Source organism: Lepidochelys kempii, chromosome 17 (assembly GCF_965140265.1).
Source record: "Lepidochelys kempii isolate rLepKem1 chromosome 17, rLepKem1.hap2, whole genome shotgun sequence".
Classification (NCBI taxonomy): domain Eukaryota; kingdom Metazoa; phylum Chordata; order Testudines; family Cheloniidae; genus Lepidochelys; species Lepidochelys kempii.
Genome location: NC_133272.1, coordinates 3,032,190 through 3,047,953, shown reverse-complemented (window position 1 = coordinate 3,047,953; position 15,764 = coordinate 3,032,190). Strand labels below are relative to the sequence as shown.

The window sequence follows — 15,764 nt, the reverse complement described above, 5'->3', positions numbered from 1 at the left end:
TAGCAGGATCCCCTCAGTCCCCTAGCAGCGAATTCACCTCATTCCACTGCGGCTCGGTCGTGTCCCGGAAAACCCTGGTCTTTGCTTTGCTGACAAAGTACCCGAAGGAGTCCACTTCCAGAGTGCAGTAGAGGTCTGGGAAAGAGGAGATGAGTCAGAGGGCTCCAGGGATTCATGCTCAGCTCACACGGGCCCTGGGCAGAGTCCCCAGTCCTTCCCCAGCCAGGGCCCAATAGGATTGGCACCACCAGGCTCCCAGGGCAGATGCCATCACGAACACAGGCAGCTCACCCTGTAGCAGGAGAGGTCTCTCCCCTTTCCAGTGGCCCTCTGCACCCCTGGGTGGGTACAGCTAGGCCCCAGGGCCAGGGCTAGGCCCCGCTCTCAGCCAGGACCCAGCAGCATGGAGCGGACACTCACTGGCAGACTGTTTGAATCCCTTGGCCGAGTGGACGATCACGTGCAGGAAGCCGTAGAGTCCCGGGGATTCGTCATCTGCGGCAGAGAGAAGCACAAGGGTACGTTAGGGCTCACAGCCCTGGCTGGCCTAGAATCTGGGCCTGTTGCTAGCCGGGCACTGGGGCTGCAGGGAGCCCTGGCCCCAGCCTTTCACCTCGGCAGTGGAGCTAGTGTCCTGGCTTGCGAGCCCGGCACCTAGCATCTCAGCCTTCACTCACCTCCCTAGCGCCCAGCCCATGCCCAGCCAGGTAGGCTGGAGCTGCAGGGGGCTGTGGGTCAGGAGTGGGGGCGGTGGGGACAGAGGGGAGCATACAGGCACGTTCACTGCCAGGATAATGCAAGGCATGCTACTCCCATCCCTGCAGTGAGCAGCACCCTGCTGGAGGGCTGCCCACTGCACCTGTCCCAGCCAGGATGCCCAGGCTTCAGTCACTGGGCACCTCCGGAACTGGCTTCCCAGCACCACCAGTTAAACCCACCCAGCAAGAGTCTGCAGGGCTCTCGCCCACCCAGCAAGACAGCTGCCCTGTGCCCAGATCTCTGCCACGGACACCAGCTGTGCCCCGTGTTCTCATGGGGGCCGGGGGGTAGGAGACCAGAGACTCTTACTGTGCAGCAGTGACCCCTGTGGCCATGTGAGGGGCAGGTCCACAGCCCCCATGGAGGGGGAGGATGTTCCAGGTGGGGTGCAGCAATGGGTTCCCACAGAACGGCCAGCATGATTCCCACACCCCATCATGGGGGTACAGGCACACCATGCCAGCCTGAGCCCCCAGCAGGCAGGGCCCTCCCCTGCCAGACAGGCACGTGGTGCCATGGGGCTCTGAGCAGCTGCGTTTGCCCAGCGAGCCCATCCCAAGCCAGGCCTGGTGCTGCTCTGCTCTCACAGCACCACCTAGTGGGCACAGACACTCCACAACCATCTGAGCCTCAGAACCACTGGGCAGGAGCCAACAGCCCTGGCATCAGAGCCCTGGGTGCTTTACAGACCCCGAGGAGGCAGAGACCGTTACCCCGAGGCCCAGCAGAGCCTGCCACAGAACCAGGAGTCCTGTCCCGCAGTGCACAACCCCCTCTGTAAGAGCCCCGCTGTTAGCCAGGACGCTGCACTTATCCCCCGCAACCTGACAGATCTTGGCTCAGAACTGAGCCGACGCCAGCAGGCAGGAGCCCAGGCAGAGAGTGGGAGCATGGGCACCACCAGGGCTGGTGGCAGCTGGCCCCACGCGCCCTCCCGTTGGAGATTTACGGTGTGTGCTCTGGCATGCACCATGGGGGAGCCAGGGAGCAGGGCCCGGCGGGAGACACTCACCGTCCTTGTTGCTGGTGACAGGGATGTTGTGGACGGTGCGCAGCTTGAAGCAGGACCCCGTGAGCACCTGCAGCTCCACCGAGCTCAGCACGAAGGCCTGGAGGTCTGTGGGATCAGAAGGGGGTGGTAAGCAGCCGCGGCCAGGGGTGCCCGTGAGCTGCCGCTGGCCTCAGGGGGCTGTGTGCACCGCAGGACCTCCCAAGGGGCGGCCCAGAAAGGCCACCGGCACGGTGGGGCCCCACGCTGGTACAGGGCGGCGGCATGCCTGGACCCCTGGCAGGAATGGCTTTGCAGCAGCGAGCACACACCCCAAGGACGTCCCCAGAGAGCCCCGAGAGACAGGCTCCTCCCGCAGGGCCTCCAGCGGCACAGGGCCTCACCCTTCTTCTGCAGCTTCTGGATGGCCTCCCTCCACTCTGACCTCTCGTAGTCCGAGGAGAGCAGGAACAGGTAGCTCTGAAAGGGACGGGACAGCGTCAGGACAGCTGAGCAAATCGAGGCCCCCGCAATGCCACAGGTACTGGGCACCCCCAGACCAGCCATGGCAGGGAGAGATCCCAGCCCGCACAGAGCAGCTCGGCCAGCCGGAGGGGAGCACAAGGGATGCTGCCCCGTGTGGTCAGCGTGCATCGCCCCACTCAGAGCCCCGGCCCCACACAGATACCCCACTCCTTCCGAGGGAGGGCAGTGCCTTTGAGGACGGCAGAGGAGCCCCACAGTGACCAGCTGAGGGAAGCAGAGTCCTGGCCAGGCCAGCTCTCCAGCCTCCTCTAGCCCCATCAGCAGCTCTCGATGAGCCCACAGCCGGTAGGCCCCTACCTTCCCGTTGCGGTTGTGGATGCGGAAGGGGATGGTGGGGGAGTTCAGGAGCAGCCAGAATTCGTTTTCAAACATCTTCTTCTTGAGGCGCTCGATGGCTCGGCTCTGCCCCTTGCCAGCTTTCTGAGGAGGGAAGAGCAAGAAGTGGGAGTCAGCCAGCACGTGGGATCCACAATCCATGCAGGAGTCCCTCTGCCTCCCCCAGCACCAGCCAGGCCAGGAGATGGGGCACAGACAGGGAGGTGCCGGGGGGCACAGCAGGCCCATGCCCTGCCCCAGGCTGGGTACTAGTTCTCAGCTTAGGGAGCTGGCCAGGGCCCAGCGGGGGGGAGGGGGGGGACACCTTCCCCCTCCACCCCCCAAGCAGAAGTAAATACAAGAGCTCCCTCTCTGGGCACGGGCGCAGCCCCCCAGTACCGCATGCCAGCGAGCCCAACCCCCCCGGCTCACCTCCTTCTGCACCTCGCTCTTGATGGCTGAGATCTTCATCTTCATGTCCTCCAGCTCGTGGTCCGGGATGGTGTGCACCTGCGGGCAGGGCTCCGACTCCTCGGGGGCCAGGAACACCAGGTCGGCCAGCGGCACGTACCACTTGCAGTCATACTGCTGGTGCTTCCTGCAGCGACACGCCCGGGTTGAGCCCATGACCCCAGCGTGCCTTGCTGTGCACAGAGCAGCCAGGCCAGGAGCCCCAGGCCAGGAGCCCCAGAGCACCCAACACGCCCCTGCCCCTTGCAGGTCTACCCCCCGCCCAGGCATAGACTATCCCTCGGCCCAGCCCCAGGGCCCCTGCTCCAGGCAGCAGGGCATGTGGCACTGACCCCCGCAGCATGGGCCTCCCCAGCACTTGGGGGGTGCTGCCCCCTCCTCAGCCGTCTCCCCCCCGCCCAGGGTGGCACCCGCCTTACCCCACGGCGGTCTTCTTCAGTTTGGCGCAGAGGACGACGTCGGTGAAGAGGAAGACGTGGCGCAGCTTCCGCGAGCCCTCGGACAGCTCCACCAGGAAGCCATCCTTCACCAGCTGCCGCGTCTGGGAGAGAGCCGGCCCTGCCGTGAGGAGAGGCTGGAGGCCGGGACCCTCAGCCCGCGCACAGGCCAGATGGCACGTGGGGGCAGCCAGGCCTCCAAGCTCCCCAGAGGAGGCAGCCCTGCCATCGGCCACTCATGGCTAGTGTGTGTGAGCTACAAAACCCAGTTGGCCTGGGGACAGACGGCGCCCCAAGGAGGGGCCCTGTGGGGCTGGCTGGGCTCAGACCAGAGAGAAGAGCAGCACCAGACCCTGGACCTGGGCTGCAGCTGGAGGGTCTCTTCCCAAGAGCCAGCTAAGAGCCCAGTGTTTCCCCAGCAGGGCAGGGATAAAGGGCAGCCCAGACACAGAGAGGTCAGGCTGAAGCCAGCCCCATTGCTGCAGTGGGGAGGGCCCACACAAGACATGAAGGGCCCCAACAGCCACGGCTAGGCTGGGCCAGCTCATGGATCATACCATCAGCTGGTGAACCCTCCCACCCCACCCCAGCCACTCCACCCCCTTAATGGGACCTAGAGAGGTTCCTGTACCACGCCTGGTGGGGGGGAAGCCTTCAAAAGCCTCCCAGCCCCCCCTCTCCCAGTAATCAGAGATGCCAGCTGGGTTCCTGTTTGGCAACTGCTTGGTCCCTCAAGCCACGGCCCCAGAGGGCGGCCCTGCCCACGGACTGGGCCCCTGCCCAGCGTACCATGGTGCATGAGGGGGCTTGCTGGAAGACAACCCCAGCTCGGCCCTCCCACCATGGGTCCCAGTCACCTGGCAATCCGGTTCAGGCACGGACCGGACCAGCCCCCACCACAGACCGCATGCAGGGCTCTCACCCCAGAACCCAGGTCCCTCACAGAGCACGTGCCCCAACACACCACTAAGGTCTGGGGCCAGCCAGCTGAGCTAGCAGGCCCCAGGGCAACACTCCCGACCTGGCTCGGTGGGGGGGGCCAGGCACATCTCCCTACTTCTCCATGGGCCAGACTGTCTCCTGCAGCCAGCCTTCATTCCAGTGGCTGGGCAGAAGTGGCTTTGCTGCTAACACACCAGGAGAGTCGGAGGCAGCTCACCCCAGCAGCCCTGCCTCACCTCTCCCTTCGGTGTGGTGACTGCTGTCCTCCGCGGGTCAATGTCCTCATTGATACTGGACAGGAAGTTCTGGGAGATGCGGAGGGCATCCTGCAGCAGCGGGTAGTCGGGGTGGTCAGCTGGCGTGTGTTTGAGAAGGTCCTGGAACGGAGCGGGTGCTCGTGAGCAAGCCAAGGCAGAACCAGCGAGCCCCCCGCCGTGGGGGTGGACAGACTGCGGCAGGTTAGCTGCTAGGGCAGCACTGGGCCCCCAACCAAGCTCCGCTCCAAGTCAGAGCCCACTGTCTAGAGACCCAGCAGCATTAGGAGCTTGGAGCAAGGCCTGCCATCCTGGCCACGAGGGGTTAGTCTGCCATAGCTTCCTGCTCCCTCCCCTGCAGGACTAACCCTCCAGGTGCAAAGACCACCCACCTCGGAGCAGGTTGTTCCTGGACAGTGTCCCCAGCAGGGACAGAGGGAAGGAAAGGGATCCCCAGGGTGCCGTGCCCCAGCACGCTCCGGGGGTGGTGGTGGGGAACAGCAGCACAGGCTGCTGATCCAAGCAGTGGGTCCAGACACAGGGGAGCCTGGCACATCCTGTGCCAGACAGACGAAGGAAGCAGAGGAAGCAGGACGTGAGCACAGCCTGGCACAGGTGCCCCCCTGAGAGCTGGGGCAGTGCCAAGTGGGGCCTTGGAATGTGTTCCCCTGGCATGGCCCCCATGCTAGGACTCTGGTGGGTGGGGCTGGCAGGAAGTGGCGGTGGCCGTGCGTGGGCAGGGGGTGTCCCCAGGGGCAAGCCGGAGCCATACTCACATGCAGTACCAAGGTGCTCCGCGTCACACGGTCGATGGGCTTGTACAGCAGCGCTGTGGGGGAGAGGCGCCAGCATCAGAAAGGGGCTGCCCCAGCTCAGCCCCATCCCAGCCCCTCGCTAGGCAGCTGAGCAAGGCAGCTCCCCCCACATCCACACATGGGGTCTCCAACCATCAGCAGTTCCAAGCCCCTGGCCTGGCCAGGCCAGCACTTCACAGCCCACCCCAGTCACTTGCTCAGATGGCCACGTGTGTCCGCACAGAGCGAGCCATTGGCTGCAGCAAACCTGGGGGCATCCAGATGGGTTCACACCTGGCCGTGCGAGTCTCTGCATGGGTCCCAGGGGCTGGGCCACGCCCTGTGCCCGGGACAGTTTCGATTCCCTGGCAGGCTGGAATTCCTAGTGCCACCGGCTGGGAATGTGGTGCGGGGGCCAGGATCTGGGAAGACACTCGAATCAGACTCAGCTCAGCCCAGGGCCGTGAGTTTCCCCGCACACTGACCCACCAGCGCACCTCAGTGCTGACCCCGCAGCCCCTGCTGTGTCGCTCCACCCCGCGCCAGGGGGCTGCAGCAAGGGACAGGGAGGGTACCCGGCACTGGCTTCGCCTGTATTACCAGGGAACGCCACCACCAGGGCTAGGCATTGTGAGCCCAGCCTGCTTCCTGTTCTCGCTTCTCCCCCATCAGTTTCCCCTTTTTCAGTCTGCTTCGCTCTCCACACGCAGACCTTGTCCCAGCTGAACCCTGCCGCCCCCGAACCGACAGAGCCATGCCAGCCACGTCCCGAGCACGGAGCCAGCCTTGGACGTGGGGTCCGGCTGCGAAACTCGGCCAGGGGAACCTTGGCCTTTTACAACAGTCCTGTTCTCCCTGGAGCTGACAAACCGCCCTGGGCACTCTGTGGCCCCCAATCCACGCCACCTCCAGGAGGTCCAGGTCCTTTTGGTTACCACACCGGCCCTGGAGCTCCCCCGCCAGCGGCTCTGGTTCCCTCTCTCCGAGACCCACCAGACTTGGGGGGAAAACTGACTGACCCAGCAGAGTTCCCACAGTTACCAGCAGCATGCTGGCTCGTGGGACCCCACATGTTTCCAGACACAACGGGATGGTGCAGGCAGCTGCTACCCCTGACTTATGGGGAGGCTCAAGCCGGACCCGACTCCAAAGGGGAAGGTGGGGAACTGCCCCTGCAACCTGCACACCCCTTTGGGGCTCAGCATTCATTGGAGATGAAGAGCTTGATCTTCCCCACACTGTGTGAGGGCCCAGGAGGGCTCCAAACCCTTGTGCCTTTCACTCTTAGCAGAAGGAATGTGCGCACGCGACTCCCACAAACCCCTCCCATCCCCTTCCCAGCCCAGCCTGGCAGGTGACTTGCATGACTCCCTAGTCTATTTATACCCTGAGCAGATGTAACTGCATTCTCCCTTCCCTTCAAACCACTTTTCCTGGCCCAAAGCCTGTGAGAACACACTTGGAGCTGCCCGAGGAGAAGGAAACCTGCTCCCCTTTCCTGAAGCACTAGGACTCAGGCATCCGACCAGCCGGTGGGGTAGCCGGGGGGGGGGGGGGCGCTCAGGTCTGGGCCAGCACACGGCTGCTCTCGGCCCTGGGACAAGGACTCCACGTCGGGTAAGCGTGATGAGGTGCTGGCCCCTCCCAGGCAGCTGTGCCCCCACCTCTGCAACAGCAGGAAGCCAGAGCAGGTGTGTGTGTGGGGGGTATCGTGCACACACCCAGCAAGGCACCCCCCACCCCAAATATACCCCCTCCCCCCACTGGCTGGGGGAAACAAGGGCCAAGAGCTAGGGGCAAGTGGCTCATCTCCCCTGGACTCTCTACATGCCGAGTGGCACATTAAAGCCCCCGCTGGCCCAGCCACTCCCCTCCCAGCCTCCCACAGTCAGCGGCAAGAATGGACCCATCTGTTGTCACTTGCTGCTCCAGCCCCTCCATTGGCGGTGATCTGGGAGGGGTGTGTACGGTGTCCACCACCCAAAGGAAAGAGCGCCAGGCCCAGCAGGAGCCAGATCCTAACCAGGAGCAGGACAGGTACCACGCCCCCCTGCAGTCAGAGCACCCACTGCCAGCCCCGCTCGGCACTAGCCCCAGGTGAAGGTCAGACGTTCACGGCTCACATGCCAGCTGGGACAGCCCAAGCCAAGCCAATGAGACCTGCCCAGCCTGGCACAGACCCACCCCGCTGTGCGAGGGTGCCATGGGACCCTCCCCAACTCCTTCCCTCCACCTCGCCAGCCCCTCGGGCTCAGTGATGATTTCACATGCCTGACAGAGGGTGTCTGGCTTCTCCCCGACACCCCCAGAAGCTCATCCTCCCCTGGCTGCTGCCGCTCCCAGGAACAAGGCTGCACATGCCCTGGCAGAGCACAATCAACGTGGCCCTTCACCGCCCGGAACAAAGAAACTACCAACTTCAGGCTGCAGAGCACGGCGCCAGGGGGAGAAACCCCCCAGCTCAGACCTCCAGGCCCAGCAGCACCGCTCCCAGGGGCAGCGCACACTGGGAACAGCCCCGGCCGGGCTGCCCATCTGTCCAATTTGGCCCCGCGGAAGCTGGGCTAAATTCCCCCTAGGAGTCGCGGCGCCCCCAGAGGCCCTGCCCCACGCCCCGACTCACCGTAGGTGCAGTTACAGCAGAGCCGGACAATGAGGAGGATCTCCATGGCAGCCCCGTCTCCGCACGGCCATTGTGGCCGGCTCCCTGCCTCCCCTTGGCAGCTCAGCCCGGCTGCAACACGGCATCAGCACCTCGGCGGAGCGGGAGGAGGGGGCAGGGGGCTGCCAGACGTTGCTAGCATCCTAACGAGGGGAGCATCAGCGCCACGCACGGCCACACAAAGGGCTTTCCACTCACATGCGGGAGCTGATCAATAATGCATGCGCTCGGGGCCGCAGACAAAGGCGGAGAGCCCCCTCCCCACCCGCGCATGCACGCTGTACCTTCCATGGTGACTGAAGTGTGGCTCTCCTTGGAGTCCTTGGGGCCCTTCACTTTCAGCTCCTGCCCACAGGAGAGAGGCTCGTTAGGAGGCTTGGAGCGGCAGCCTGGGGACTCACGGGGCCAGGGTTCTGGGTAGGTGCCCGGTCCAGCTGGCTCGGCAGGGGGCTCTGTTGTGTCCCAGAGCAAACCACCTCAGACTCAGGCACACACAGGCCAGAAGTGCCCCTAGGGCTGCTCCTGCTCCAGCCCTATGCTGTGGATGCTACAACAGAGCCAGATCCCCCAGGTGGTAGCCAGCCCTGGCCCAGGTCATCTGGGCCCCCAGAGCTACTGCAGCTCCAGGAAAGGCCCAGGCAGAGGGGCTCGTTCTCTGCAGAAGGGGAAAAGCAGGAGCAGGGCTGCTCCCCACCCTACATGGGGGTCCTGCTGCACCCCAAGTACACACACGATGCACCCCAGGGCGAGACAGCAAATGCCAGAGGACATGATGAAAGGCTGCTCCAGAATGCACTGCAGCAGCCCGGTCCCCGTGGCCTGCCCTGTGCAGGAGGAGTTTGGGGTTCAAATCCAGTTCCACACTGGTAATCACAACTCCTAGCCAGGAAGCCTGGAGCTATCTGCCAAGACCCGAGTCCCACAGCCTGGACACAGTAGGGAATATCCCTGCACCCTGCCCAGCCTCTGGGAGCACAGGGAGCCGGGTCTCGGCAGCTGAGACAGCGCCGGGGGCTGCCATTCGCGCATGGCACCAAGAAAGCACCACGTCCGCCAGCAAGTGCCACATGGGAACAGGCAGGGAGCTCACGTGACTGAGCCAGGCTTGGGGTACAGGGGGCCAGGTCTGCAAGAACCAAATGGGTTTGAGAGACACGTCTCAGTGAAGCCTGGCAATGGGAAAGGCCGTTGCCCGTGGGCTCCCACCGCTCTACTCCCAGCCGGAGTGCACCTGCATTGGGAACAGACATTGGAGCCAGCCCTGCTCAGCCCAGCCCAGCCCCGTTACTATGCCCCGAGAGTGCCCAGACGTCACCATAGAATCATAGAATATCAGGGTTCGAAGGGACCCCAGAAGGTCATCTAGTCCAACCCCCTGCTCAAAGCAGGACCAAATCCCCAGTTAAATCATCCCAGCCAGGGCTTTGTCAAGCCTGACCTTAAAAACCTCTAAGGAAGGAGATTCCACCACCACCCTAGGTAACGCATTCCAGTGTTTCACCACCCTCTTAGTGAAAAAGTTTTTCCTAATATCCAATCTAAACCTCCCCCACTGCAACTTGAGACCATTACTCCTCGTTCTGTCATCTGCTACCATTGAGAACAGTCTAGAGCCATCCTCTTTGGAACCCCCTTTCAGGTAGTTGAAAGCAGCTATCAAATCCCCCCTCATTCTTCTCTTCTGCAGGCTAAACAATCCCAGCTCCCTCAGCCTCTCCTCATAACTCATGTGTTCCAGTCCCCTAATCATTTTTGTTGCCCTTCGCTGGACTCTCTCCAATTTATCCACATCCTTCTTGTAGTGTGGGGCCCAAAACTGGACACAGTACTCCAGATGAGGCCCTCACCAATGTCGAATAGAGGGGAACGATCACGTCCCTCGATCTGCTCGCTATGCCCCTACTTATACATCCCAAAATGCCATTGGCCATGGGGGCCATGGAGCCCACCTGGGACACAGGCTGGCATTGGCCCAGGGATGCCGCTCTCCAGGGACACCTGCCTGAATGCCTGCAGGTTGTTGCTATAGCAGTGGGTGCTGCATGCCACTGAGCCAGTCAGTTCTCGGCACGCATGGGCCAGTGAGCTCCCCAACTCCCCATATCCCAGCCAGAGGGCAAAGGAGGGGCTCCAACCTGACCCCCACTGAGCTCTCTGGACAGAGCCTGCAGGTAGGGGTGACCAGACAGCAAGTGTGAAAAAAAAAAAAAAATCAGGACAGAGGTTGAAGGGTAATAGGCATCTATATAAGGCAGACAAAGCCCCAAATTTTGGATCTGGTCACCCTACCTGCAGGGCACATGCTCCACGCTCGCCACCTTGCTGTGTTCACACCAGACCACGGAGCCCAGGCACCAGTGCAGCGGGATCAGCAGTGGGAGCCGCACCCCTGGGCCCGGGTCGCCCCCCACGCCAGCCAGCCAAGAGGGGAGAGCAGGCTGGGTCCTGCCCTGGGATCCATTCGGTGCCTCGCGAGCCCTGTGCCATGCCACCACCCAGCAAGCGCGGCTGGGCTCAGGGCCAGAGGCTTCCAGCAAACACCCCCCCTCCGCCCCGCCGGGGCAGCTGCCAGAGGGGCCCGCCCTGCTCACCTCGGAGATCTTCTGGAACTGGTTGTTGCTCTGGCTGCATTTCTCCGCCGTCTCCAGCGCGACCTTGTAGTTATCCACGAAGGCTTTATACACGCCGAGTTGGCTGGCCTGGGGGCGAGCGGAGGAGGGGGATTACCCACAAGACCTGGCAGGACACGCCTGGGATGGGGGCCCTCTCCTTTGAACTTTGTCTTCCGCAGTTTCCATAGCAACCTGAGCGGGGGGGCGCTCCCCCGGAGCCGGCCCCTCTCACATGCCTGCCCAGCTGGGGCGGGGGAGCAGGCGAGTTCCTCCTGGGCGGGGAGAAGGGGCACACGGCCAGGGGTGCTCCCTTCTGGGGAAGCGCCTGCCCCAGCAACTCTGCCCGGGCCCCCCCCCGAAGTGCTGCCCACCCCGGAGTCAGGGGCTCTAACAGGACCCCAGGTGCAGCCTGACGGCTGGGGTGGGCCGCAGCAGCAGGCTCCATGTGTGCCAGCTACCCCTCCCTAGGCAGCCGAGCTCGGTGCAGCCTCCTCTCCCCAGCCTGGCTGCTTTGGGGAGGTCACTGACCCCAGGAGGAGCCTGCAGGAGACGCTTATGCCCATCAGCCCCTGCGGTGGGCACAGGGAGCTGGGAGAAGGTGCCCAGGCCGTGCTGGGCGAGAGCAGATTGCCAGGGGCCAGGAACCAGCCTCCCCGGCACAGGGACGTTCTCCCAGCCCCACCCCACAGCAGCGGGTACAGGGGGCTCCCCACAGGGCAGGGAGCCGAGGGCGCAGGTAGAAGGAAGCTTCCCCAGCACAGCCACTAACCAACCAACCCCCGGCACACCAGCCCGCCAAGCTCCCCTGAGAGCAGGCGCTTGCTGCTGCATGAGCCTACGAAGCAAACAGGGAACCTGGAGCAATCTGCTTCCCAGGAGTGTCTGCACGGCCCTCCCCCTGTGCCAGGGCCTGGCAGCCCTCTCACCTAGCTAGCAGCAGCCACTCAGAGCAGATTAAGGCTTCCCAGGCCCCAGCTCCTGGAGCCAGGCCTCGCAGCAAGCACAGAGAGATCAGTTCCTGGCCCTTTGCAGTCAGGAAGTAAGGTGGGACCCGTGAGCCCCACGTAACTGGCACAGCGATATCTGCCCGAGTCTGCTGAGACCTTGTGCCACCAGCTCTGAAGAGGGAAGCGCGCCCCCGCTGCCAGCGTAACCGGCATAGCCATGCTGTTAACGCCCAACTCCGCCGTCCCGGGCCCCCACCTGCTCCTGTCCAAGGCGCCGTGGGACAGGAGAGAATCGCCCACTCTGCCCCCGGGGAGCCAAGGGGGCCTGTTGTTCTCTGGGCATGGGCTCTGTGCAGTGCCAAGCCGGGGGTGGAGCCACAGGGAGCCTGGATTGCCATAACCCAGCCCTGCTCATCTCCAAGCTCAGGGGCTTTGCCTGTCTCTGGGGTGCTGGAAGGAGACAGACCAGAGAGAAACGGTCCCAAGCCCTCAGCCCCGCAGGCTCCATCAGCCTCACTCAGGGGGGCTGCTGCTGAGCACACCCAGGGTGCGAGCCCGCGTGGGATCGGAGCAGCGACTGCAGCCTGCACATGGCCCAACTTGGTGTGAGCTGTCGCAACAGCCACCCGGCTCCGTGGGGCCCAGACCCCTATCCAGAGGGGTTTGCAGCCACCTGCTGCTGCTCCAGAGACTCTCAAAGCCTGGTCCCTGGTCTTCCAAACTGCCCTGGGACAGCCCAGCCAGAGCCCACAGCCCCACTCGGCTCCCCGGCACCAGGGAGCAGGAGGGGAGCCTGCAGATTGTGTGGGACCTGCAGCCCCCTGCAGTCCCAGCCCTGGTCTCCCCAGGAGCCACCCCCGGCCATTCCAACCCAGGACTGCCCCACACAGAGCTCTGCCACTCCCCCTCCAGCCTAGGCTTGCACCTGGGAAGAACACCTTGGACTCAGCTCAATCCCTCCCTTCTCCTGGCAGCGAGCAGGCGAGGAGCCAGAAGACAAGCCCTGCCCCCACCCCAGGGCCAACGCCCCAGATCCCAGCCATGCCCAGCCACCTGCAGGGGAGCAGAGCTTACCAGCTTCTGGAAGAGGTGCCCCAGGGCGACCTTGCTCTCCCACTGCTGCACCTTGGGGCAGAGGCTGTCGTAAAACTCCTTGTGGATCTCGTAGATGTCCTGGATCTTATAGAAGATGGTCTCGATCTGCTGGATGGTGAGGACAGGCTGGGAGGTGGTGGCCGTGGCCTTCAGGGGCTTCATAGGCTGCGGCGAGCAGGGGAAGCCAGCATTAGAGCAGGAACCTGCCACAGAGACAGGCCAGGCTCGGTGCCTGCCAAGGGGTCGGAGCAGAGCCAGACAGGAGCTTGAGGGCCCCCTGACTGGCATGACATGGGACAGCCGAGAGCCACCCTTCTCAGGCCAGGCCAGGGGGGCAGCCCCTGAGAACTACAGGTCCCACCATGTAGTGCAGCCTGCTCCAGCCGGGGTGTTGCATCCCAGGAGGCCACCCCCTGTGGGTCCTAGGCCCATGGGAAACAAGGGGTCAATGTTCAGTTCTGGCACTTGCCTGCAAGTTTGGGTCAAGCTAGGTGAGGAGAGTTTGCCAGGGTCAAGCCCCATGTTGCCCTGGGATGGGGGAAGAGCCACTCAGTGTGTGATCTCAGAGCAGGAAACTCCTCAAGCTGGAACAGCCAGCGAGGCTGCAGGTCGGGAGTGAGGGGCACAGGCAGAGTCGGTGGGGGAGCCCAAGGCTGGGCTAGCGGGGGTGGGGGGGTGGGTCAGGATCCAGCCATCCCTCCTCTCACAGATCTGCAGAAGCCCTTTCTAGCCAAGGCTGGCGTGGACCCAGCTGGGAGCAGGAGAAGGGGGCTCCAGGCCCCGCGGTGTGGGGACGCTGCCCGCGCCATGCCGTGTGGGGGCTGCAGACGGCAGTTTCGGTTTGCGTGTCCGCACAGACTTCCCCATTGTGCTGGGAAGGGGAAGGCAGGACCCTGACAGCCCTGCCTATTGCGCAACCCAAGGGCAGCGGGCTCACAGGGGAAGGACCGGGTGCCAGGGCAGCGCCACCAGGAGGTGCAGGAGGGCCCAGGAAAGGGACAGCCAGGCCAGGCACAGGGTGCGATGTGGAGAGACGTCTGGCCCCAGCGTACGTCAGCCCTCGCTCCGCAGGTGGCAGTGGGGAACGGGCACCTATGGGTCAGCCCCCATCCCACAGATGCAGGAGTTACATGCCTGGCCAGGCATCCCAGCCCCTGGGCAGGGGGCGGGCAGGACGCGTTTGCATTAGCAGCTCTGACCCCAGCAGCCAGGAGGGGACAGAGACCTGCACCCACCCCAGCCTCAGAGGGACTCGTCCTTCTCCACCCGAACTGCTGCTACTCAGGTCCCCCACCTCCGAGGTAGTGGCACCCTCAGCCGCCCACCCTGCTTCCCACGAGGGGCGGAGAGGCTGCCCGGGCTGGCTCCCATTGCGAGTGGGGCTAACGTTAGAGACGCACCCCGCAGCAGGGATGCTCCCTGTTCTGAAGGGAGCTGGGGCAGGTCTCCAGCCAGCCGAACGCCCGCTTCCCATAGGGGGCGCTGGAGCCCCACTGCCCAGATTCCTGATGCAGCAGGGGAGAGACCCCGGGAGGGCATAGCCTCGCACCCGGAAGCGCAGGGCTCAGTACCGGGGGCTAGCCCTGGCAGAGGGGACCGGCGCCCGCTGGGCCGTACTCACCAGCAGCAGCGCCTCCAGCTGGTTGATGTAGATCTCCTCGCTGGCCAGGAAGCCCGAGAGCACCAACTTCCGCATCTCCAGCCCCTTCCCGGCATCCCGCTCGCCCTGCATGACAACAAGGGACGTCAGGGTCTAGGTGCTGCAAGAGGAACCCCCAGGATCCGCTCCCAGGGGAGGGGCTCTCCGCAGGGAGGGAGGCTGGCGTGGCCAGGGAGATGCATGGCAGAGCCTGGTGCCAGGGGAGCAGCATCAGCCTTGGGCGCGGTGGGAAGCCCAGGGCAGAGCTGGCTTTGCTGTCCTCCCTCCTCCTCAGTTGGCAGGATCCCAGCTCCGTTGCTGGGGCTCCTGCGGTCTCAGATATTGGCCCTCCCTCCAGGGCGAGGCCCACAGCCGCCAGGTACATTATGTTCATTGCAGGGACTGGGCCAGCTGCCAACCGAACCCCGCCTCCCTTGGCCCTGTACCAGCGCCACCCTTTCCCTGGCTCCCCCTGCTCACACCCAGGCCGGCACTCCAGCAGGGATCCCATCCTCGGGCCAGGTCGCAGTCCTACCCGTCTCCCCTCTGACACTCGCCCTGCGCACGGCCCACTGTCCGAGGGGTGGGAGTGCCTCAGTACAGGAGCTGGGCTACCCCAGGGCAGCTTCTGGTGGCCAGCCTCCTGGCTTCAGCAGCCCCATGTGCCCCCAGGCCCTGGGGACAACAGCAGCCCAGGAACCTAACGCTCCACCCAAGCCAGCGCCCTCTGCCCCGCTCTACGGCCTCCTCAACCAGGCTCCAGCTCCCCCCAGGGCTCTGAGCCCGGGCAGCGCACTCCCCCATGGGTCCAAGGGGGCAAGCAGCCATGGCAGCAGCACCAGCCAGCCCCCTCAGCCCCAGAGCCAAGGGCCCCTGGCTACGCAGAGCCAGGCTGGGCAAGGGATTTCTCAGGGGCTGGGCGCAGTTCAGCATGAAGCCAGGGTCGCTCCCAGTGCCAGTGGCTCCCAGTGCCACTTTCCAGAGCTAAGACCCTGTGCGGGAAGATCTGAAGAGCCTCCCCCTGGCTCATGGGTGCTAACCCAGGTGTCCGGGCCAAACGCAGGGTGGGCAGTGGGACCAGTCTGGCCTGGATTGGCAGCGCATGCGTGGCCACATGCAAAGCAGAAGTGGCTGCATCTCAGCCCCGCCCTGTAGTCAACAGCTCCCTACCCCGCACGCCCCATGCTTGGAGATCCTCAGGGCCCCTGGCTCTTTACAGAGGGGGCTGCAGCCCATAGCCCAGCCCCAGCATGAGGCAGGGTTGCTGCAGGGGCCGCTCTGGAGGGTTTGCAACACTGGCGAT

General features: G+C 64.3%; 1 protein-coding gene across 5 annotated transcripts in view; it reads right to left on the bottom strand.

Annotated features, from left to right (window-relative positions):
- ABR (ABR activator of RhoGEF and GTPase) overlaps positions 1 to 15,764 on the bottom strand; it is a 103,474-nt gene that overhangs the window by 29,160 nt on the left and 58,550 nt on the right. For 4 of the 5 annotated variants that reach the window (XM_073315149.1, XM_073315150.1, XM_073315152.1 and 1 more), the window contains 13 exons: positions 14,444 to 14,548; positions 12,802 to 12,987; positions 10,760 to 10,867; positions 8,453 to 8,513; positions 5,489 to 5,541; positions 4,695 to 4,835; positions 3,499 to 3,620; positions 3,041 to 3,206; positions 2,591 to 2,713; positions 2,152 to 2,227; positions 1,772 to 1,876; positions 421 to 495; positions 38 to 135 (listed from right to left, as the gene is read on the bottom strand). In XM_073315149.1, the coding sequence (XP_073171250.1) occupies positions 38 to 135; positions 421 to 495; positions 1,772 to 1,876; positions 2,152 to 2,227; positions 2,591 to 2,713; positions 3,041 to 3,206; positions 3,499 to 3,620; positions 4,695 to 4,835; positions 5,489 to 5,541; positions 8,453 to 8,513; positions 10,760 to 10,867; positions 12,802 to 12,987; positions 14,444 to 14,548 (1,419 nt within the window). The other variant, XM_073315153.1, reaches the window with a different exon arrangement.